This window comes from Hypomesus transpacificus, chromosome 11 (assembly GCF_021917145.1).
Source record: "Hypomesus transpacificus isolate Combined female chromosome 11, fHypTra1, whole genome shotgun sequence".
Classification (NCBI taxonomy): Eukaryota; Metazoa; Chordata; class Actinopteri; order Osmeriformes; family Osmeridae; genus Hypomesus; species Hypomesus transpacificus.
In genome coordinates, this window is record NC_061070.1 from 7,710,099 (window position 1) to 7,734,839 (window position 24,741).

The following is a 24,741-nucleotide window of genomic DNA, read 5'->3' on the forward strand; positions in this document are numbered from 1 at the left end:
CAATGATATCTGTTCCAGGGAAGAGAAACTCTAAAATATGAATAAGAATGCCCCATCCTCCGTTGGTTCCAACTAGCAAAATAAACAATAACAGTAACAATATACTGTAACAGATTTACTTTATTTGTAAATTCAAGTTATATGCTACCCATGCAGACATATAGATGCTTTATTTGTCATTTAAAAGTTATACATGATACATATACAGTCGTGGCCATAGGTTTTAGCAATGACAAATGTTGTGTTTTGCAAAATTTGCTGGTTCAGTATTTGAGGAAAATGTTTTCACATGTTTCTATAGAATACTGGAATCACAATAAGGCCCATTTCATATTTTTCAAAGCTTTTTTGGGGCTAAAATGTTCTATATATGCAAATTTCCCCCTCTTACAACCGTTAATCTGCTCTCAAAATCTAATCAAAATGATAGAGTAATTTCACCTGGCTAGAACTAGTTCACACCTTCCCCTGTGCTGATGAAATTACTTACTGATCCATGGAGAGATTTGTAGGTTAGTAGTAGGACTTTGAAATCAGCTCTGGCTTAGATAAGGAGCCAGTGTAGAGAAACGAAAGTAGATGTTATATGATCATACTTTCTGGTTATGGTCAGCAGTCTAGCAGCAGCATTTTTTGCACCAACTGTAAAAATGTTATGTAGGTGCTTGGGAGGCCAGAGAATAATACATTGCACTAGTCCAATCGGAATGTAACAAATGCACATATTCGTTTTTCAGCATCATCCTTTGAGAGGAAATGTTTTATTTTAGCTATGTTACGCAGATGGAAAAATTGAATTGTGGTAATTTGCTTAATATGGTAATCGAACGAGAGGTCTGGGTCCATTGTGACTCCAAGATTTTTGACTAGCTGGCTTTGAGAGACTATGATGCCGTTTAGGTCTAAGGTGATATTGGATCAAATTCTGTATTTTTTTGGTCCAAAGATTTTCACCTCAGTTTTATCCGAATTGAGAAGAAGGAAATTTGCTGTCATCCAAGTTCTTATCCCAGAAACACATTTTTCCAGAGCGTGTGGTAGTTCTCCAGGCTTAACGACATGTATAGCTGGGTGTCATCTGCATATCAGTGAAAATGTACTCCGTAGCTTCTAATTATGTTTCCTAAGGGCAGCATGTAGAGAGAAAATAGCAGAGGGCCTAGGACAGAACCCTGTGGTATTTTACAGTGGAGCTCCTGGATGAGAGGCCGTCATAGTGGACAAATTGTGATCTGTCAGATAGATACGATCTAAACCACTGGAGTTCCGTACCAGAGATCCCAACATAGTTCTCCATACGTTCCAGGAGAATTTGATGATCCACATTGTCAAATGCTGCACTTTCGTCCAGGAGAACCAGGACAGAGATGGAGCCTGCATCAGAGGCTAATAGTGGATCATTGATTACCTTGGCTAATTTGACTGAGCTAATGCAGTTTCAGTGCTGTGTTGAAGAAATCCAGACTGGAGAGGTTCATATAGCTGATTTGAAGAAAGGTGTTCAGTGAGCTGATGTAACACAATTGTTCCTAGAATTTTTCATACAATTGCATGAATGACTGCCTGACACAATTTTGAACTATATTTGTGATTAACAGTTAAATTATTAATACAAAAGTTGCAATGAATAATGGTGCAATCAATTGTCTTCTTATGAATTACTTGATCACTGATGCAAAGTAGGCCCTTCTTTACCAAACAATTTATTAGCAAACTGTTAGGTAAGCATTAAACTGTTGGTAACTTCAACCTTCATCTGGGTGATGACAGGAATGTGTGAATATTTGATCTGCTGTTTACATATGTCAGATGTATTGCTTTACTAGTTAGGCAGAACGTTAATAGCTATTGCTATCAAACATTGTCGACTTTATTAACTGAGTCAGTGTACTGGTGAAGGGATAGATCAAATCGGCCAATAGATGGAAGGTTTGCAGTGTGATTTCATGCTCTCTTGAAAATGTATTTTTTTAATTTTTAAAATACAAAAATACAGTAGTTTATTTAATACATGTGTGTATCAATGCTGTATTTTGCAATTTACTTTGATACACTTAAAATCAAGGTATTTGGTATCTTATTTAAAATAAATGTTGATGTATCTCTCATTTCTGAAGTACTTGTTCAACCTGCGACCCCAATGATGACCCCTGTATTGTAGTTGTTTATTTTTTGCTGCCCATACTTACAATTTTTCAAAAATTTGCATCACAGTGCAAAATGTGTTTTAATGGGTGAGAATGGGTGAGAAGAGTTTTTCCAAAAGTGTGGATGAGATCAGCAAAAAGTATCTAACTACCAGAACTGGTTTAACCCTTGTGTAAACTTCAGGTCATTGTGACCCACCGTCGCGTTGTGACAACGTTATCTGATACAAAAATAAAGTTAAGCATTTTCTTTTAACCGTCATGCTGTCGCAGATCCCCCACAGCGCAACGGTTAAAAGAAAATTATTCGCTTTATTTTCGTATTAGGTCAAGTTTTGCCAGAAGTGACTCAGCATATAGTTAAAGAATGGGGTTTAGTGTCTTAGCAATTGTGAAAAACTGTAAATATCAATATTTTACAAAACTATGCTCAATAGTTTGCTCAATTGAGTATGCTCAATTACTATTTCCAGAGGATAAATCTTGAAAACAACAAACACCAGGCCTGCCATGGATAATTGATTCAAAATTTTTATGTCAACAATTATTTACATTTCCAGGTTTCTCTGCCCACTGTTGGGACACCTCTCGGTAGTGCCTATGATTGTGGTTAATTCCCAGATCACTGTAAAAGCATTTTTGAAGTGGGGTTATGTAAACAAGCAAGAACAGTCTTTACAACACATGGTCATTAAAAGATGGGCAGCTTTAACCGGCTTTCCAGATAAGACCAGTGAATGTCACAGTGGCTGTGGAAGGATGAGAGTCTGATTTAAGTAAGGCATTGAGTGTGAAAACACAGACAGCAGCATCTCTGTTAAAACATAGTCCGCACTTAAGATATTTATATTACGTATGGCTAACGTAATGAAATAACGATTTCAATAAGAATTATTATTAAAGCATTAATATACATTACAATTTTACAAATATAGAAACATCATGATTGTCAATGGTCCACAGAAATACCCACCCTTGGCTGCTACTAAAGACACCCAAATGGCTGAACTGTCAGTTGAAATAAGGGTTTTCATTTAAGATCCGTTTTTGACAGCTACAACCAAGCAGGTAGCTATAGATGGATCTACTACTGAGTTGTACAATTGGTTAATATGCATGGACATTCAAGAGCTCTAAACAAACATTTTGCAAAGCTATTTAAAGGGTAGGTTTGGTCAACTCTAACATGGAAGTATAACTGTCCTTCCCTCAACCTACCAAATGTTGGTGACATGTTTGACTTCCTGTGGTCTGGACCCTGAGAAGAAGAATGGTAAAACCCAGCTACTTAAAATTAAGAACAAATCATTATCGGTAAAAAAAGGTTTGGTTAAAGCAAGGGTTGCGAAGGGTTCCACACATGCAACTGCACATTTAATCTATGATTAAAGTTACTCAAGTACATATCTACAGACATGAAAGAGTAGCACCACCTGGAGAGTGTAATAAACAGTATTGCTATGGTGTAAGTCTCAGAGCCTAGAGGCTTTCGGATCTGCTTGTGTTTGATATTGAATTACATTTGAATTAATTTAGTTTGTGTGAATCTGATAATTACAAATCACCTTTGAGGCTCAAAAGTCACGTAAAATGTAGATGCGGATCAACGTCCCTGCAGATGCATTCCTTCTAAGGCTTTGCTATTTTGATCCAAAGGCACACATAGGTTCAGCCAAAGGAACAGTACTATTGTAGGGTCATAAGACATTAAATAAAGAGAGCAGGCCATACAAGGACAGTAAAACCATAACTCCATCCCTAACCAGCTCCCCATAGCCTTTTCTCACTCCTGATACAAACCTAATAACTGTAACCACACAAGCCTGTACTAATTTAACCCTGAATTAATGAAATGAAAACCTGCCACAAGAGTTTGGCTTTACATTGAATTATGTGTGATAGGAAACATCCATCCGTCTATTTGAAGAGCCATTGAAATTCAATGATACAGAATTGGTCATGATGGTTGCCAATAAGGAGGGTCTAAAGTCAGAACTGCTGATTGAGACCAGTAGGGGACGTTCAGAACTCCAGCTCCTTAGGCACCTCCCAAGTGAACTCTGGCCGGCCGAAGTGACCATAGCTGGCTGTGCTCTGGTAAATAGGCCTCTTCAGGTTCAGTTCCCTGGGGAAGGACAAGACAACATCACATACACCGGTGGGACAGGCACACCTGCACACACATCACAGTTGCTATACCCCATGGATACATTCTGAAGCATATTCAAGACCTGCAAACTGCATATTTAAGACCGTATTCAAGGGTCTTAAATGTTGTTTTATGTTTGTCTTCGTAGAGGGGAAGAATGTTCACCTGACAATAACACCTGGTCGAAGGTCAAAGTTCTTGTTAACGATCTGGAGAAGCTCTTTCTCTGTCTTTTGGGAGGAACCGTAGGTGAACAGGGAAATGGAGAGGGGGTGGGCCACTCCGATGGCGTAGGATACCTGAATTGAAGGTACAAACACTAGGTCAAATATGCTGTAGCCACATCACACATCCAGGGGATGGACAGAGTGGTCTGTTTGGATGAATGCATGAATGGATGAATGAATGGTTGGATTTAAAGAAAGATGATTTAAAGGGATAAGTAAATAAATCCAAGATTGGATGAACAGATTCTCACCTGGACCAGGACCCTCCTGCAGAGCTTGGCCTTGACAAGAGACTTAGCCACCCAGCGGGCCGCATACGCAGCAGAGCGGTCCACCTTGGAGAAGTCTTTCCCAGAGAAGGCTCCTCCACCGTGGGCCCCCCAGCCTCCATAGGTGTCCACAATGATCTTCCTGCCCGTCACCCCTGCGTCCCCCTGGCACAGGCAGCAGAGAAGGGAGAGGTCAGACTATTGTCTGGTGTGCCTTTATTTGACCTGAGGGCACACCAAAGTAAACACACAGGAACACACACCTGTGGGCCACCGATGACAAAGCGCCCGCTGGGCTGCAGGTGGTAGATGGTTTTATCGTCCAGGTACTTGGCGGGCACCACGGCTTTGATAACCTGATAGGAATTGTTTGAACGTTAAAGATTCTTTACTTTAACATGCCTAATATGGGCAATCCCCTCCCTCCTGCCATTGGAGAGTTGTTCCGGCTGTGGACGTGACCAGGGAAACTGGGGGAGCACCCACCTTCTCCCTGAGAATGTCCTTCTGCTCCTCCAGGCTGACATGGTCATCATGCTGGACCGATATGACCACCGTGTGAACCCTCTTGGGAATCACGGCTCCATCTTTCTGGTCATAGTGCACAGTCACCTGAAGGAGGGAGAGACGGGACAGATGAAGGGACAGCACAGATGGATGGCCAGCAGTCACCTGATTTGAGGAGGTCCCCAAGCCTGGTGTCAAAAACGTTGGTAAGGTGATAAACGTTGGTAAGGTGATCAACATCAACACCTGTCAGCCTGTAATGGAACTCCTTCTCATAAGAGCTCATATTAGCCTGTTCCATTTTCAATCCTTCCCTTCCTCTTGCCCTGTAACCACTCTTTACATCTCCCCCATCTAAAAATGCCAGGAATGCTGCCAGAGCACGGGACTCACGTATCATTGGCTTGTTTCTCAGAGAAGAGCCCAATTCCATTTGCCCCCTAGGACCTTTCCCTACGTCCCAAATTGCCTCTGAAGTTCACCTGTCATGGCAACTGTTAAAATACTGTAACTGTGCCTCCTTCTACAAGTAAATATGTCTTACTGTATCAAATCCAAATCTGGGCAACATTGTAGTTACTTAGGAACTGCTACATGGTAACACTTCACTACAGTTTAGTGGCACAAGTTATTCAACAACTGAAACTTGGGAACACTTTCCAGAGGTAAGTGGATGTTAACATTGATCTTGCTTTGGAACACAAGCTTCACCAGACCCTTTATCAACATCCCCTTAGCTATAACACCATTCCCAAATACTGTTCCTTCTTACACTTTTGTACTTTTGTATTAACCCATGCCACTAACAGTGAATATCATGTCATTACAATACAATGTGGTTATAGGTCAGTAAATGTAACCTTGATGTAAAGTGTTATCATAGCTACTTAACTACTTAACTTACTGCCCCTTAGTATTAGTTAGACTTTGTACTGTTGGTATAGTTAGACTTGTACACCACTATTCAAGATTTATGAACCCTATATGTTGAATGTCTGCACCTTCCTACCAAAGTAAATTCCCTTTATGTGCAAACTTTCAGTGCAAATTTAAAACCCCTTCCTGATTCTGAAGTGTTGCCCCAATCAGTTTTCACTCCCTGTCTGAGCCCATGATTGACGAGGCCACAGCCGGTGTCCAGGCGATTACACAGGGTCAGTGAAAAGGGTCAGGTCACTCCCACACTGGGTTAAAAACAGATTTCCACTGACATACTGCTGACACCCTCACGGTGGGGAACATTGGGTTTGGTTGCAGATGCTTGTGTTTATGTGTGTGAATTTGTGTTGTTGTGTATGCATGATTGGGAGTTTTGTGAGTATTTAAACTGGGTTCTACCACTTTGTTAACTTATTGGGGCCTAAGAAAACAAATAATACACACCTGATTTCAACACTGCCTGAGAGAGACAGTGTCTTGTTGGACATAAACCCAGGGAAAAAAGGGCAGATTGTCTCACCTGGGTTTTAGAGTCTGGGCGCAACCAAGGAACAGTGCCGTTGCGTCTGAGTTCGGCCATCTTGGAATTTAATTTGTGGGCTAGAACAATGGTGAGAGGCATGCTCTCCTCTGTTTCATCTGTGGCATAACCAAACATCAGACCCTGGCAGAGAAGAGAAGAATTGGTAGATTTCAATGTACTATGTATCCTCAAGTAAAAGGCTAATAAATTCAGGAAAAGGCAGATTTCAAGTGTTGAGGATAATTCAAATTTGTTTGCCATATGTAAGTATAATTAGGTACATTGGAATTCTTGGTCCTGTCAATTATATATCTAAATCTCACTTTCCACGTAAATATATGTAGAAATTTGAATATATATTATGTAAAGTATGTCTGTAACACATATGTGAAGATGGAGAAGTTATGATGAATAATTGTTCATATTTCTACTGATGACCTACCTGGTCTCCTGCACCAATGTCCTCCTCACTTCTGTCAATGTGGACACCCTGGGCAATATCCGGACTCTGCTGCTCCAGAGCGACTAACACGTTACATGTCTTATAGTCAAAACCTAGAAGTGAGAGAGAGGGGAGTACGTGTGAAGAGGATAGAGTTAAATAATCATTGCAGGTAACAGGAAACAAACTATCTTTTTGTTAACTATCCTTTAATTTCATTACCTTTGTCGGAGTTGTCGTAACCAATGTGTTTGATTGTATCTCGGACAACCTTCTGGTAGTCCACGTTGGCACGGGAAGTGATCTCCCCACACAGCAGGACCATCCCAGTCTTGCACACCGTCTCTGCAGGAGCCACAGGAGGACATTGGCAAAACACACAATCTACAGAACAGGTCTGAATGTATCATGCCAGTCTACAATGGAACCTACTTGTAATTACAGTTCTTTATGAAAGTATTTATTTATCATATCAACTGTAGATGTGTCCACAGTATGCCATGACTCAGCAGTGAGAGTCTGGTCAGATTAGAGATCAACTACTAGAAAAATCCCATTTGGACTTAATATACTAGATAAACGGTATGCCAATGAGAGGCTAGAATGTAAACTAAACTGACAACTATGGCTTGGCCTTATGGATCTTAAGTGAGACATCAGTACAGCATGATAAAATATATTCTGACCAGGAAGGAGTTAACCAGGAAATAACATTTTCAGACATGATAACCATATTGGTTATTTGTGTGCACAACCCCCCCACACACACTCACCACAGGCAACCTTGGCATTTGGGTCCTGCTTAAGGTGAGCATCCAGGACAGCATCACTGATTTGATCGCATATCTTGTCTATAATTGGATAAAAAAAATACATTGAAAGAACCATTTTATTGAGTCCAATACATTTCTGGAATAAGATGCACAGTGAGACCAAATGCATGTGGGTGTGATGTGAATTCTTAATTGCACCTCTATGCTGAGCTGTAACCCCAGTGGACTAATTATCAATCTAACTGACTCTTACTTTGTATATATAGGCTTACATATTCAGGCAACTTAGTAACTTATCATATTCAATTGACAGAAGTAAGGCTTTGCGGGTGATGATACACTCTCCACTGCAGAGGGAAAATTCTCTGGGGATTGTTTAGAAAGGGAAAAACGTAATGTCAGGGCACAGCAGCAGCAGGGCTTTGCTTTGTCCACTGTATTCATATGTGATTTACCTCTCTTTCTCTCTTTCTCTTCCTCCCTCTCCCCCCCCCCCCTCTCTCTCTTTATCTCTCTCTCTTTCCAGGGCACTGGAGCAATATGTTTGAAGTGTTACATCAGAAAAAACTTCCTAAAAATGCAGTATAGTCTCATAGAGGGTTTCAGCAGTTTTATCGACCCACGAGACACAAACTGTCAAAAAGCATTACGTGTCTGTGGTATATGTTGTCTTGGCTTATTTACAAATGCATACCTCAGAACATATGGGATGCAGAATGGAAGATATTTGTAGGCCACTGCGTAGGTGTGTGAGAGGAGAGCTCTCCACCAGCAGTGCATAAGCAGTCTGTGGGAACAGCCCAGACCTCCAGCTTGTTATCAGGTAGAAAAGTAATCTGAAGACCAGACACAAGGCCTAGCCACTGGTACAAAGTAGCAGAGAGAAAGGTTTGGCCCATCATCAAACCCTCTGGTTAAGTGGGAGGGGGATGGTGTTTGTGCACTTTTCAGCAGGCTCTTGGTTGGATCTCACTATCATGATAGTGGGACTCAAGTGTATATTCATGTATTTAGCTTTTTTTCCGGACCTTCTACAGTGTAAAATACATATTTCAACATTGATACAGTCTAGTGGATAATATCAATATCAAAATGTATATATTAATATTAAAAGAATGTAATATACATCTATATATTTATTGTACATCCAGAAAAAGTAGTCCATAAAGACTAGGACTGTTTTTCTGGACACATTGCAACATAAATTGTTTGCTTTAGTATCAAGTCTGCTACGGAGAGGGCAGAGTACATTTAGGCACTTCTGATTGGACGATTGACTAACTTAGTTTGAGGGGTGTGGTCTGTGTAACATCAGAGACTCTGTTACATCAGAATCCCCTAATTGACAGCCAAATCAAACAACACATAACCAAATGTGCACGTCAACACCACGCTTCACGATAATCAGTCACCTATTACAATTATCATTCATTTCCAAGAGCCTTACACCCACACCCACAAAACTTTCAGAATGAGTTCATAAAAATGTTGGTTGAATGTTTAGTGATGTTGTTTTGTTTGACAGATTTGGTCCAGATAATGGACTAAGGAAACTAGACGAGTTTACTTACTGACAGTTCCACTTTATGTGAAAAGCTAATACCTAACATCTGCTCATTCACAGTGTGGGAGTGTCACTCACTCTCTGTCTCTCTCTCTGTGCCATGCAACACGACACCCCTCTAGCCCACATAAAAAGTAGTAGTAACCACATGTTGAGTGGTTAGGAGAGTCTATCAATGAAATCCCATGGTACTAAAGCCCAAATGGTTATTGATTGATCTATGTAATTGCTAAGATTCTTCACATGTTAGGATCAATACTGGCATCAATTAAATGACCTTAAATGGTATTTTAGGAATTGTACCATACAGGAGTAATTAAAACAAGTATCTGAGAGGTTGATTCTTGTTGAATGTGTTGGAATTCAGATGGGAGGGAAAAAGAGGAGTTTTATCCTGCTGGTAAATCTATAGGTAAGGAACTCACCTGGATGTCCCTCTCCAACAGACTCCGACGTGAACATAAATGAACCATCATCACTCATTTTTACACGGGCAGGTGCTCAGAACAACTCAAAGACACGTTAGGAAAAAGCTCCTTTGTTGTTTCCAAGAGCAGTGAAAGAAATCTGGAAACTGCTTGATATTCCTCCTGTTCTCTTTAGAGTTTTTGAGAAAGAGAGAGAGAGAATGCTGGAGAAAGGGGAGGAGGAAAAAAGAGAGAGGAAGACGTTTGCAGCCCTCGAGCCAGAATCTGTCTATCCAAAAAATCTGCAGGTCCATCTGCACATGCTCCTATATATGTCACACACACACACAGGCGTCATGTAAACCCGTGGGGCAGACCATTCCAGGGGGGAGTTGTTGATGGGAGGGGATTTAAATTCTACGCACATGTTAACCCCTTGTGTGCTCTTACACACCAGCAGCATGGTGGAACTGATTGATTATTTATCCTTATCCTATGATCATCCCTGCCAACCTTTATCATACCTGCAGTTAGCTCAGACCCCTCTATCACTCTGTAGAGAGTTGTTTGTTAGCATGTGTGCCCCCCCCCCCCTTTCCCTGTGTGGGATAGCTCAGTGCTTTGTTCAAGTATGAAGAGTTACCCGCTAAAACTGATCCAATCACATTTGTGTCATTTTCCTCATCTACATTGACGGTCAAAACTGGTGCAGTGAACTAAACAGGTGTTTATTGGAGGACAGAGAGGTGGAGAGAAAGAGGGAGGGACAGGGTAGGGAGTTTTGCAATGTGTGTTGGGGTACTGGGCTGGTACGTAAAGAGGGAGTGTTACTACCTCTGGAAATGTGATTGGAGTAAACATGCAGTCAATGCAGTCACCCCCTCATCCTCACATGTGCCAAGCTGTAACATTGTCTTGGCTCAGTTGCGCAATGAACCCTTGTGATAAAGAAAAATGTTTCCCTGTCCGGGAATTTCTGTAATTGTCTGATTGTGGGCATGCGTAGAGGGAAGGTGTGGATGTGTATGGGTACGTACATCACATGACCAAACACGTTCAATATAATAAGGCTGCATCATAACGGTTGACATGTGGCATCTATTCAAGGAATGGAAAACGTGAATAATGTGTACAGTACATTGACTTAGTGACCTACTATCTGATGGTTGGGTGGGAAACTGACATTGAATGCATACATTCTTGCCTCACTGTGCACTTCTGTAGCTTGCTGAATTCGCTGTATTGCCATGTGATATTGCGTGATTTAATAAAGGGAGCCGGATCACCTATTCATAGACATCTGGGAATGATTACTGGTTGATGTTGACTCTGATTCAAGAAAGGAGACGAGAATTTTAACCATGCCCACTGCATAGAGAACATCACCCCCTTTCCTGACTAGTTACTCAAAACAGATTGCTTCAAAAGTAATGTTCCAATTGCTCACAACCAAAACATAAATTGCTCCATTGATTACACTGTGCAGTGCTCCTGACACAACATATAGTGGATTTCCCAATAGTATGAATCATAACTTAAGTCTACTATGACGGTAATTAAATATCTGATTATTCTGTATAACTCCTTTTCCAAATCACCTTTTTACTGTTTCACAAATAACACAATATTTTTTTTTTTGCCCCACTGAAATGAACCTCTAGAATAGACATCTCAGTTTGCCTTAGGCACATAGGATAGGTTTTTCCTGAGAGCTGCCTAAGTCTTGGATTCGGATGCTCTGTCCAGAATTGGCTAACATGGTTAATGACTGACATTGCTTTTTTTTCACTACGGACAAGATCATTCAAGTTGTGTGGAAAGATAACCATCGGTTACAGAGGTTTGACCATGTGTGAATGTGTGGTCAATGTGTGTCAAATAGAGAAATCATCTCAAACCTATACAGTATTTATAAAGTATACTGTATCTTTACACTGTGCAGTACACATATGTTTACAGTTCTCATGATCTGTGTTTGAACTTAACTCTGTTTGACCAAAGTAAGTCAGAAGACTCCTGTCTTTAGATATCCATCTAACTAAGACTATGGGAAGTAGAGATGATTAATGTTGATTGCTGCAAATCAATTTGCAGTGGCATGTTTGAGTGTCAGGGAAATCCTTGGACTGTGCAAAGTTGGCCGATGAAATGGAGGTACAGTTTTTTTACAGCCCAATTCCAAATTACATAAAATAATAGCATTGACTGAGGTAGCATGCTAGTTACTCCTCTGTCTGTGTAATTAGCTGGAAACTACGTAACCATATTCCCTAGTCATACATGGATTATTCTGTTTTATTACAATCAAACCTATGTAAACAGTTTAGGGTTAGGATGAATTATGAAAGTAGGTTTGTCTCTAAATTTACTGAACAGATTGAGAGGGCCCCATGAGTGTAAAAAGGTTGTTCACACCTGTTTGTCTTTCTCCAGGTTCAAGGTCGTTCAGCCTGTCGTAGGTGCACTTCCTGTGTTTGTGTTGTTGAGAGTCACCTAGTCCGTACATCCAGCTGGTATTTATGGCTAAAGGGTATTTATCCTGGTCGACTCTGGTTTAAACTAGTTTTGTCATTTCAGTGCAAGATTAGGACGAGTCCCTGAGTGACATAATAAGTGATCTATATTCTCATTATTGTATAATACAGACTGGACCTATATATTATATTATCTATTGCTCGTATATTGTGTGATATTGCTCACTCAATAGTTGGTTTACAGTTTTTATTGCATGCTGTCAAGAAGTTTTCAAACTTGACTGTGATACTAATGTATCTATGAGTTTGTTTGCATCTAAGACTTTTGCTATGATTTATTTTAAGCGCAATGTTATACTATTGAATAGTTACATTTGCAAATGTCTCAAGCAACATTATTCGTAGAATTATGAAACCAGCTATTTGAGTCAGTATAGTTATTCAAAGCAGCATAATGAACAACCAGTGAAATATTTGTGAGATATTTCTGCCAAGAATCTGCTTCTGGGATATGTGACAATCATAACAAGAGAACTGGACACCTTCCCGGTTCCCTACATAAAGCCCTCTGATTGGCTATCTATAACTAGGAGGAGTGTATAGCTTTGCCAAATGGCTGACCCAGAACTCACTAAACAGTAGGTGGGGTACCAATATCTGATCCTGATTGGCTATTGGTTCCAAGGAAGCTAACACATCCTCCTTTTCACATGGTTGTAGTCAAAGAGGCTGTGTTCTTGTATTCATGTGTGGGTGTGTGTACATCTGTCTGAAAACATACTACCTCTTGATAAATTGTAACATAAACTGTAGACAGAAGCAAATATGCACCATAAGTGTTATCTTTTTGGGTAGCAATTGTGCAAAAATGTTCTTGTTATTATTTTGTTTATTATGTCAACTTAACTTTTAAAACTTTTTTGATCAACAATGCATGCCAAATAATTAATGATGTTACTAACGATTAGGGAAAAGCAGAGGATATAAATACTGGTACTGTGAACAAGCACAATGCATCCATGCCTTCACAAACATCAAAACCCATTCCCAATTCAGCACATTGATCTCTCATTATGGTTGTGAATATTTTGTGGCCTACTTTCGCTCCATCCTGATAGAAAACAACCTCGCTACACAAAATGAATCAATGATTGTATGAAACCATATCAATGATGCGTATGGCTGTAAAAGTGATTATAAACCAACCCATTCTGCCTTCTTTCTGTTAAGATTCTCTATAAATAAGTAGGGTAAAAAAGCTCTCCCATTGACTTCTCTCATGCCATATTTGCAAGTAATGGAAGTGCTGATTGACATTGGATCAAACATTTCACTCTCCATGACCCTGATATTATGTGTACTTAACTTATTCTGTGTGATGAAAAAAGACTTGCACAGATAGATGATGGCATTTACGAAAGGTGTTTGCAATCGGAGATTGTATTGTTTTGGAGTGACTGCACTCTGTTCTAGATTCATGAATACATCATCTTGCACTGGCATAGTGTAGGTTTAACATTTTTTACTTCACTAATATCTTCTCTAAGGAAAGTCAGTGAGTCAGTTAGGACATGTTAAATCCTCATCAACATAGATGAGGTCCACAGTGCTCCTGAGTCCAGAAGGACAATATTCCACGTGTTGAAACAAAGTGGTATTGACTGTAGTTGAGACAGCACACAACATTAGGACAGTTTGTTTATTTTCACTGCTAAAATACCAGTTAGGTCTAGTCTGACCTGTGGTTATCTCTAGTTTACGCAAAATCTATCGGCCATCTAAAATGTAGTTGACAGGAACTTGTAAAATCATGACATCAAAAAACATGATTTGCCTTGTTATCTGTACTTATGTCACAGATTAATTTATTTAATTTAGTGGGCACCATAACTCTTTCCAATTGGTAAATTATAAATAGTTCTGTTTTCATTCTGTCAACATATTATTATTATTGCATAATGATTATAGCAATTAATTTGCACTTCCACGGCCCTACAAACTTAACAACTGTAATAACCACAAGTTTCCTCTAGGGAGCAGTGTTGTCTCGCTCACCTGTGGGAAAGCAGACAAGACCCTAATGCAAGAATTGAAGTCAGGCATTATTTGGATAAATACTGTTGGATTGGATTACAATATACAGGGGCATAGGTTTCATTGAACATGTGTGGACATGTCCCACCCACTTTTTGAAAACAGCTAATCTTTCCCCCTCACATTTTATTAAGAAAATCATATATTTAACGGCTGCATCCTCAGAGTTTAAAAGAAGCTGTCCCACCCACATTTGATAACAAACCTACACCCCTGACAGTATCAACAACAATCTATGATGTATTAAAACCGGGACATATTTTAGAAGGAGTGGAAAAAGGAACTTTACAGAGTTGAAGCTGAAGGAAGGGAGTTTGAAGAGATGAAGAAGGAGACTGGAGAAGACCGAGGTTAAATTCAGGCTGACATGAAGGCAGTGAAGCGTGGCCCTCATTGGTGACAAATCCCTAGTGTGCAGCCCATTGAGCTTGCTGCTCTAGACCCTCAGTTTTGACAGGTCAATGTGAGGCTTTTTTCATGGCACTGCCTGACAGGGTCTTTTTTTTCTTTGGTCTTTCTTGGGGGTGCTGAAGCACCTACTAGCCCCTCCCTAGCACCGACCATGCTGCCTGAGGTTTGCTCAGTCACATTACATTCACATAGCTATAGTTTCTAATATTATTTGACTGGTAGGAGGTTAAAGGGTTTCAAGTATGGGCAGAAATTTGTATCACTAGAAAGTGAATTTGAATCATATTTGAATTTGAATTGCTCAACTTGAAGAATTAAAAATTGTTATGTCAGTGAGGATCAAATACAGTTTCAAATCAAATTAATTCAATTTCATAATACCACATGTAATTTCAAGTTTATTGGAATTCAGTTCCAAACTAGTCAATTCTGTTTCAAATTAGGCCTGGGCTATTCAGATTATTCAATGCAATTTTTCAAATCGAGCAAACAAATTCCAATTATGTATTTCAATTTCAGTTTTTAAATTCAATTATTCAAGTTGAGCAACTCAAATTAGAGTATCAATTATTCAAATGAACGTTCTATTGACACATTTCTGCCCATACAACACACAATCATCTCCATTCTGCACATTCTCATTCCCTATCTGAACTTACACTGCAAAGTTTAGTTGTTTAGTACTAGGTTTATCTCACTCTCCCCATATTTATACTAAACGTATCTGTACAATTTGCTGGATCTTTACTGGAACCATTCACATTCTATTTACTGTTAGCAGTATTGCCTGCATCACCCCTGAGTGTCACCAGGGTTAAATTGTTTTGTACATTTTGTCCATAAAGTACCTAGGCTAAGGCTACAACTATTTGCAAAAACAATTGTCTTTATGTCAAGATTTGAAAGATAAAAAATAGAAATTCTGATGGTCACTTGGACATAATGATTTTACTTGTCATTTGTTTGTGCCAAAGGACAAGTGACATTTTTATCTATGTCGATTAGTTTTCCTGTGACGACAAAGCTATTATAGTTGCTAAATGAAATGGTACGCATGCGCTGACCCACATTAGATTACGGTCCGTCTGGTTCTCTCTATACTTTGTGAGTATTTTATATTGTTTAAATATGTAATGCATTTGGTACATATCATTGACAGGTAAGAAAAATATAGCAAGTCCAATGTGGTTTCAATTTCCGGTTAAAAATATCAAAAATTACCGCGTAGGCAGCTAGCTATACTGTGTAACTAGCTTTCGATGTACTTCGCCTAAAAGGCAAGCGGGCATCAAGTAAACTTGCAACTATAATGCAATGCAGTGAGTGCAGTTGACAGGTGCCACTTAGCATAGCTAGCTAGCCATAAATGATTTGCAAGCTCTGGCAGTCTGCGACACCAGTTAATTATTCACTACAATAACAACCTGCCTTGTGGTCTTCTGGTCAATGCAAGATATAAGATGTAGCTACTCCACTATAATTATTAGGTGACAGTACGTTTTCCTTCGTAGTTCTCGTTGCGTGTCGGAGATTAATTGGTTTCTAAACACCTCCGTTTGTAAACTCGTGATACGGCGTTATGTTGTACAGTTAAATTGCCAATTTATCGTAGGCTAGTGTTTATGAATTCGTTTTTTATCACTCGCTTAGACACAATTGCCAACATGTGTAACCTCATTTTATAATTGCTCTAAATCCCACAAATAACCTAATCGTGTTGTGTATGTTAACCTATGACGGTGATGGTTTTGCTTGACCTGCGCTCTCAGAGTATCAGTTTGCTGAATAACCTCGTTAGTTCACTCGCAAGTTGCCGTCTCTAGGAATGGTAGGGACAACGTTCATATCGGTAACTTTTCCCGAGTTTAAAAACAATTATTTCAGCCTACAGTAGGCTACTAGCTAGCAGTCGAGTGCTAATCATACCACCACTGCCCTGGATTTTAAAAGGTTAATAAAGAGAATTGTCATTATTAGCTCTATTTACCAATTCGTACCAATTTGTCCGTCCAAAATAACTTGTTTCACTGCAAGTCACCGGATCCTGAGCAGTATTTCAACTTCATGCAGTGCCCTGTTGGCGAGATGATCGAGCCACAGACAACACAGATTCCTGTGGTTATAGTTTGGCATTTCTGTTGTCGTGTTATGGGTAGCAACAGTATTAATAATCCATGCATAGACCAGTTTCAAAATGCAGTCTTTGGCTTTCAATGAATTCAGTTGTGAAATTGATGGCAATCTAGCCTATGGTCTGGACCTTGTTCAGACTTGCACTTGTTTAAAGTCCATAGATATAGCCTACAGTAAACCAAGGTAAGTCTCAGAGTAAGATACCGTATGCAGGGTGGATGATATAGTACTGAATCAGCTTAACTACAAATAACTTTTCAGGCTAAATTAAGTTTGTTGTGGGCTTGGAGTAAGTATTACCTTTTTGAATCAGTTAACTTGTCTCTCAAACCAATCTCAAGTCTGCAAAGCTGTTTCTTTCAGTGTGTTTTGGTTCTGGAAAACATGTGCTTAATTGATTGGATCCAGCAATATGCTGTTGTTCAGCCAGGAAACTGTTGTGTTCTGTAATGTGGAGCTAACACTGTTATGAACCCTTTTTGTTATTCGAGAACAAAGGACACTAGCCAGGCTTGACCATAACCTATAACATGAGTCACAGCCCACACGAATTCAGCATAACTGGTTAGTAGCAGGTTGATGTCCCTCATAAAAATACGAGACTTTCTTTAGAGATGGCTATGAGTTGTTGATTTTGTTGTTGTCCAAATTCAGGTTTAGGCTAAATCATGAGTCAAAGTTTGAAGTAGATTTGTAAAGTAGACTACCAGGTTTTCAGACCATCAATAATAATCAAGAAAGCAGTTGAAGTGAGAACTGTTGGACATGCGTGTTTTTAATAAGACTTTTTTTTATTAATTCAGTTGGCCTTCATTTTATCTGAAAATCTGCTTGATCTTTTATGCAGTCAGTGTTTTTTTTTTAAATTACTACTGTTACTCCTTGAATTCAATGCAAGCCTACAATAGCAAGATGTTTAAACTTTTAATCAGTAGGGCTGACTAAATATTTAGTTTTCACTAGTGGAAAATACATTTTGACATGCCAAAATGTCATTTTGAATAGTTAAGATGCTAATAACTAGCCTGACGTTGTCATACTCATAATTCTGGTCAGAATACGAGTCTGAGAACTCTCCGTTGGGCTTTGACTACGAGGCGTGTTTCAAACGAGCCTGGAAAACAAATGCCTCTTTGCTCAATTGGATAGATCTACAACCAATCAGAGCAACAAAGTTTAAACAGAAATTAAACTTTTACAGATTCCCGTAGGAAGGACGGCAAAAACATATTTTCCATCGACAAATGCCTTGATTGCGTCTCTCTGTTCCTCTTTCAAAATTAATGCGCTGTCGATGTCTTCTAAAACAGACTCGATGGCAGAATCATAACATCCCAGATCTCCAGCGGTAGCCATGTTTGTTCAAAACGAATTCAACTTAAGCGCTCTTTTGTGTCGTGGGTGATTACGTTACTGTTGATCATCTGTCCATCATCGTCTAAAGCCCTCCCTGGCAATTTTATTGGTTCGCCCAGATTCTGGTTTTCTGTAGTTGGTCCCCAATACGAGACCCTCCAGACCCAACTTCCCGACCAAATTTTTTTGGGGCGGGGAGAAGTTGGGCTGGCAGCCAGGCTAGCTAATAACAGATATCTGTAAAACAATCTGAACATGTGTAGCCAATGTTAATTCATCAACCCACTCATCAAGTATGTAGACCACCCGCACCTGCGAATCGCTAGCTTTTCGGTCCAACCTGAAGGGAACGTTGTTGAAGGTAATTTTTCCCACCTATCATACATGTAGTTCATGTCTTTAGGATCACATAATGATACAGCCACGATTTCTGCAGGTGTTGTCAACCTGCAGAAATCTCAACCTTTGTGATGCCCAGCCGGTATAACTTTCCATGGAACTTCTCATGTATCTTGCATACAAGTCTTCCTGTTTTCAACTTGGGGGCTGACAAAATCTAAAAAGGCCTGTGTTTAAATAACTGTGATTGAGAGATCTTCAGAGTAAGGTTCTCTTCAAGAAACCTCTTGCGGATAATAAGGATTCCTCTGTCAGGTTTTTGCTAGGTTACTAGAATAATAATAATACTATCTCATGAACTCATGGGTATAAAGTTTTGAAATTTGGCACATTGATACAACATGCCACTTCTAACCCCAACACCAAGAATGTCCCACATTAGTCCTTAGGGGAGGAGTTTCCAAACATTTCAGCCCACAACCCCTAAAATAATAATACCAGTGACTCTCGACACCACAGAGGTGGTTTACGTATACAAATTTGGCATGCAAGCGCACACAGGCACTAACAGGCCTATTCAAACATGTGTAATGACAACACAAAAAAACACAACAGCCTAACAACCGTAATAATATATTTAAATTTATTCATTACTTTAATTTAAATGTTAACCTAACCTAATGAGATGTGTGGGCACAATGCTTGGAGCACAGCAAGTCCATTCTTGGTTTAATTTTGGAGATTGCCACTCGTTCAGTCGCGATATGTATTTATTTTTAAGGTGCGTTAGTGCCGGCTCCGAAAAAGAAAGTGCCGACTATTTCGCACAAGTTGGCTAAATATTACGAAACGGCAACAGTACATCCATAGCTGCTGTGGACAGCTGTGGGTATTCCCTATACACTGAAATCCATAACTCAGCCAGTGTCTTGGCTGAAAACGCTGCATTTAACATTCGGTCGCTTGACAGTTCAACTAATGCATCCTCCTGGTCGGATGTCAGATGGTTTGCCGTACTTACAGTGAATGGAAAATCAAAAGACTGATAGCTTTATTAATGCATGCATTATTAATTTACCTACTATTTAAAACGTTTGTAAAAATTTTAGAATAGTTTTAAAATGTTCCTTGATTTCTGGAAATCATCTCGCGACCCCCCGGGGGAACCACTGCCTTAGGGGGTGTCCAGGCTACGCCCAAAAGTCAAATTGTCAAAGTGATGGCATTTCCACCCTAGCCTGGCTCTGCCCTCCTACGCACTTCCGCTCAATTTTCATTTTGCTTCTGTACTAGGTCTGGAATTTCAGCTTTGAAGTCGGATTTCTCAAATCAACTTTTTGTAGGGCCAATCGGCGAACAGAGGGAGAGGCTGAGAACGATGACGTTGATGTCTTGCGCTAGTTTGAGTTGTAGTTCAGTAATGGCGGCGGAGAAAGATGCGAGCGAAGCTATTCGGTCCGTTGTGGCAACGCTGCCGAATATCCAAAAGTTAAATCCGGAGCAAGAAGAAACTTTGCCAAGTTTTGTTGGTGGCCATGATGTTGTTGCCCTCCTCCCCACGGGGTTCGTGAAAAGTTTGATTTTCCAGCTACGGCAACTAGCTCCATTACAGTAGTGGTGTAGGAGTTGGCTAAGGCGAACGCAAGCGATTGGTTATGGCAGATCAGAGTGGCTCTGGGCAGATCCAATAGTTTTACACTTCAACAGAGTACCCGCCTTCAAGGAAGTTAACACTTGTCAATGGAGCAATCCCAAATGACGGGGGTCTGGTTAGGATCGGGCTATTTCCACCTCATTTCTCAAATTATTTTGAAAATCCATCAAGCCATTATGGATTTATTGCATCCAGTGTGTAAAAGTTTATTTTGATCGATATTGGTGAAACTGCATTGGACAGTCACTGTATTTCCATTCACGTTAGTCACTGTTAGTTGACGTAACAAAAGTTTTATAACATACGTGTGCCTGACCCAAGGACACAACGTCATTTTTCACGGCCGGGAATCAAACCAGCAACTTGATTAATAGCCCGACTCCTTAACCGCTTAGCCATCTGACCCCTTTATGCTGTCGGCTTGGAATTCTCAAAAGACTATTTCGATATTGTTATTGCCGTAACTGATTAAATTTTAAAATGGCTTGCCATGATATGCCTATATCCATTATAACGGCTTTGTTAAGCCCCAAAGAGCAAGCTAGAAACACAAGTTGGACGTACAGTGGCATGCTTTAAAGTTCATGTTTCAGAGATTGTACACATTTGTTTCTTGTTGTTTTTCCAGATAAATCTCTCAGGGTGTGTTGTAAGCTGAGTCAAAGAAAGCACTGTTAGGCAAACTCCCACCATGTCTCTGGGTCGGGCTCTGTCCAGGTGTCCAGCCACAGCCCTGCTGGCCAGGTGGAAGCTAACCCCGTGCGGTCCTGCCTTGATGCTCAGGGGCATAGCCTTGAACAGCCAGCCTGCCCCCACAGCCAGATCCCCTCCTCTGAGAACACAGACTGCTCCCTTACACAGCAGCACAGCCAGTCCTGACTCAAACAAGCCCACATCAGGCAAGACATAGCCTATATCATAGTCTTTGCTCCAGTCATAGAATCCTTCCCTGAATTGTTAATGTGACTCAGCTGCTCGTGGGTGCAAGCTGCATTACTGGCCTACTAATGTGCTTATGCCATTCCTTTATCAAAGCAAAAAGGTATGCTGTTGTTGAGTCTGTTGTCAGATAGTCATATCATAACATTCAGATTGTCCCAATTTCCTTGGCCAAGGATTGGATTTCATGATTACACCAGGATTAGATCTTAAGAGGAATGTTTTTGGTCAAATTTGAACAACCCCTTTTCTACCACAGTGTATCCATCTTTATGTGACAGACTATGCAATTTAGTGAGGATGTATTTAAAACCCATACAATAATTCAAATTGAAATGAAACTTTGTAATTTATGTTTCTCTTTTTCTCTTGTGTGTTGCAGTGTATTCCTCCGGGCTGGAGGGGGAGCTGTTGGGAATGGGGATGTGGTCTCTAGGTCTGGGGGCAGTGGGTGCAGCTATAGCTGGGATCTTATTGGCCAACACTGACTTGTGTCTGCCCAAAGTTGCTCAGGCATCTCTGGAACACCTGGAGAATGCGGACCTCAAGTCAACGATAGATGGTGAGAGTGGTGTCCATTCCAACTCTTCATGACTCGTCACTTTTGACCTGATTCCAATAGACAATGGAAATCCACAACAATTAACTTCACCCCAGAACTTTTATTGGCTATCAACTCCAATCTTTGTCACCAGCTCAACTGCTCCCAACCAATCTGCTTTTCATCCATCTTCCATTTAAACCTCACCTGTCTTCTGTTTGTCAACCAGCGAATTCTGTGTTTGTGTTGTGTGGTTCAAGTGGGTTGTTTCTGTGTAAGTCCAAAATACACAGTACAAAGTCAACTCCCGAACAGAAAACCGGTTGGGGTTTAAATAGAAGACGGACACTGACATAATAAGTTGGCAGCAGTTGACATGGAACAAAGATGATTAACAAAACAGACGGACACCTGAATGTTGAATGACAGAAACAGACGGGAGACAAAAACAACAATACTGACACAGACATACAATACATGCACATTCATGCTGCGTGTTTTTGAATCCTACAGAAGTTAATGCAGTACTCAATACTAATCCTACAATGCTAATGTTCATTGCTTAAAGTAAAAGGGTGAATGTAGACTTGAGTTGTGTGTCTTAGTTCTAACATTCCACATTCTTTTTTTCATGTACTGTTACCATGAACAAAGGTCACTGGTTCAATCCTGGTTATGTTATGGTCTCTCTGTCATCATGTGTTGGTTGACTTTATGGAACAACTAAACTTGTCTTTGGCCCTGTCAAATCTAATGAAACGTTATGAGGCGTCATGTTATTCAAAGTAAACCTTATTCTCATGAAGTAGCCCAGACCCTCTCTATCCAAAAGTGCCAAAGGAAACAACATACGTAACTTGCTTACACTTACATCGTGTCAGTGGTCATGGTTGTTCTCTGTGGACTGCAGATGAGACGACTATCAAAGCCAGTAGTTTGTGGGCGAAGAACGGAGCGGTGATTATGGCCGTACGGCGACCGGGATGATTTTTGTGCAGAGAGGTGATGTCCCCTTTCCTCAAATGTTTTTCCTATAATATACTGGCATTAGAGTGCGTACCAAGGTCTGAATGAGTTACTGAATGTTGATGTGTGGGTGTGTGTCTTCTGTAGGAGGCCTCTGAGCTGTCCTCTCTGAAGCCCCAGTTGGAGGAGCTTGGGGTCCCTTTAGTTGCCGTGGTGAAGGAGAATATTGGCACAGAGATCCAGGACTTCAGGCCGCACTTTGCAGGGGACATTTACATTGACGAGAAGGTGAGACGCCCAGAGGCACGGGGAATTTCCACCTCAAGGACAGTCTCTCCTTGTGTTTCTACCTGTTTTAAAACCATGGCTCTGTATCCTGAGTGTGTTATGGTTTCTTGTCTGTTTTTGTAGCAACACTTCTATGGCCCCCTCCAGAGGAAGATGGGCGGGCTGGGCTTCATTCGTCTTGGCGTGTGGCAGAACTTCATGCGGGCTTGGCGCTCTGGTTACCAGGGTAACATGAATGGAGAGGGCTTCATCTTGGGAGGCGTGTTTGTCATTGGAGCAGGGAACCAGGTACAGGGCAAAGCATGGTGGACATCATATAAGCTTGTATAACCTGTATTTAATTAATGTTATTGTATAGTTAAAGGTACAATAGATACATTTTTCAGAAAAGTGTTTTGTACGCTAATGAGACCCTGAGAGTTGTTTTGCAACACAGACAGCTCAGTGCCACTGGAATGTGAATTTCTAATCTTGGAGCGGCCCACAACTTACCAGACACATTTTCAATTCCAGCAATCCAGTTCCTCCTTGGCTTATTTTATAAAACCATTGTCAGTCAAACTCTCAGACAAGAATTGGGGGTGCTGTTTCTCAAATATGATTTGATTTTGTAATGTTACCTATTGCATCTTTAATGTATTTTGTTTTTTCAGGGAATCCTTATGGAGCACCGAGAGAAAGAGTTTGGAAACAAAGTGGATAACACAGAGGTTTTAGAAGCTGTCAAGAAAATTGTGCCAGAGAAATAGATTAATTTTGTATGTTTAAAAACGGACATAATTCAGATTAGTGTTCACCAACATACATAGCCATGAAAGCCATCGATCAAAACTCTGCCACACCCTTTGCAGTTTGCTCATGTATTGACAGATTCCTGGTAGTGTTAATGTTTCTCACAATTTCACAATGTTCAGTTGGAACGTTTTGAAGTGAAATATACTCTATTGTGATTGCAGAAGTACAATTCTTAAATCAACCACTTCACCTCTGAAACTGCTATGGTAATATAAGGTAATATGTAAGGTTCTCAGCCAAGTCTCCTTACAGAACACATTCAATGTATTTTCCTCAGTAATAATGTGATTGTTCTAGAATGCTCAGGTAAACTACAATGCTCATGGGTTGGTCTGAAATCACCCCCAAGCCCATCTTCTAGTGTTGTTTGGGGACAAAGGAGAACTGTCTGAGGTAAATTGGGTTGAGCCAACACATCAGCATGGTTCAGCCATCTCAGGACAAGGGGTTTGTTTTCAGACCGACAGTGGGTTGGTTGCAATACGCAGGGTTCTATAGGTATGGTACATGACCATGTGTTGTTTTTTTTGTGTTGCACACTGATTTGCTGTTTGTTTCTGTTCAGTTCAGTTTCTCACTGTATGTCTCCAACCTGCCTGGTTGTATGTGTAGTAGTCTGTGTGTGTGTTTATGACAACCTGTTTGAAACTCAAATGAGGTGAACAGGTTTGATACACCGACACACATGGGCTCTGCTGCCACCACCAGATTGGCTAATGCTTTGTGATTCTGATGCAAGTATTTTATGTGTTAAGGTGTGCGAATGTCAACCTCAATAAATTTAGATGACCTGTCTGTATTGTG

General features: G+C 40.4%; 2 protein-coding genes across 10 annotated transcripts; one reads left to right on the plus strand and one right to left on the minus strand.

The window, feature by feature from the left end:
* Window positions 1–3,026: 3,026 nt before the first annotated feature.
* mat1a (methionine adenosyltransferase I, alpha) lies at window positions 3,027–22,778 on the minus strand. Of its 3 annotated transcripts, none has more exons than XM_047028784.1 (10): window positions 22,760–22,778; window positions 7,977–8,054; window positions 7,426–7,548; window positions 7,204–7,316; window positions 6,759–6,902; window positions 5,279–5,404; window positions 5,056–5,148; window positions 4,775–4,957; window positions 4,462–4,595; window positions 3,027–4,272 (listed from the first exon to the last, which is right to left on the minus strand). In XM_047028784.1, exons 3-10 carry the CDS (start codon window positions 7,526–7,528, stop codon window positions 4,170–4,172), a joined length of 999 nt encoding a protein of 332 aa, XP_046884740.1. In that variant the 5' UTR covers window positions 7,529–7,548; window positions 7,977–8,054; window positions 22,760–22,778; the 3' UTR covers window positions 3,027–4,169. The 3 variants fall into 3 exon arrangements, with proteins under 3 accessions (XP_046884740.1, XP_046884737.1, XP_046884739.1); XM_047028781.1 differs by lacking the exon at window positions 22,760–22,778 and adding an exon at window positions 9,966–10,265; XM_047028783.1 differs by lacking the exons at window positions 3,027–4,272; window positions 22,760–22,778 and adding an exon at window positions 9,966–10,266 and having other exon boundaries at window positions 4,458–4,595.
* Window positions 15,924–24,732, plus strand: selenou1a (selenoprotein U 1a). 7 transcript variants are annotated; one of them, XM_047028787.1, is made up of 7 exons: window positions 15,933–16,030; window positions 21,037–21,307; window positions 21,730–21,909; window positions 22,799–22,890; window positions 23,002–23,142; window positions 23,266–23,430; window positions 23,796–24,732. In XM_047028787.1, exons 2-7 carry the CDS (start codon window positions 21,100–21,102, stop codon window positions 23,889–23,891), a joined length of 882 nt encoding a protein of 293 aa, XP_046884743.1. In that variant the 5' UTR covers window positions 15,933–16,030; window positions 21,037–21,099; the 3' UTR covers window positions 23,892–24,732. The 7 variants fall into 7 exon arrangements, with proteins under 7 accessions (XP_046884747.1, XP_046884743.1, XP_046884745.1 ...); XM_047028789.1 differs by lacking the exon at window positions 15,933–16,030 and adding an exon at window positions 17,139–17,242; XM_047028788.1 differs by lacking the exon at window positions 15,933–16,030 and adding an exon at window positions 17,277–17,348.
* Window positions 24,733–24,741: the final 9 nt, after the last annotated feature.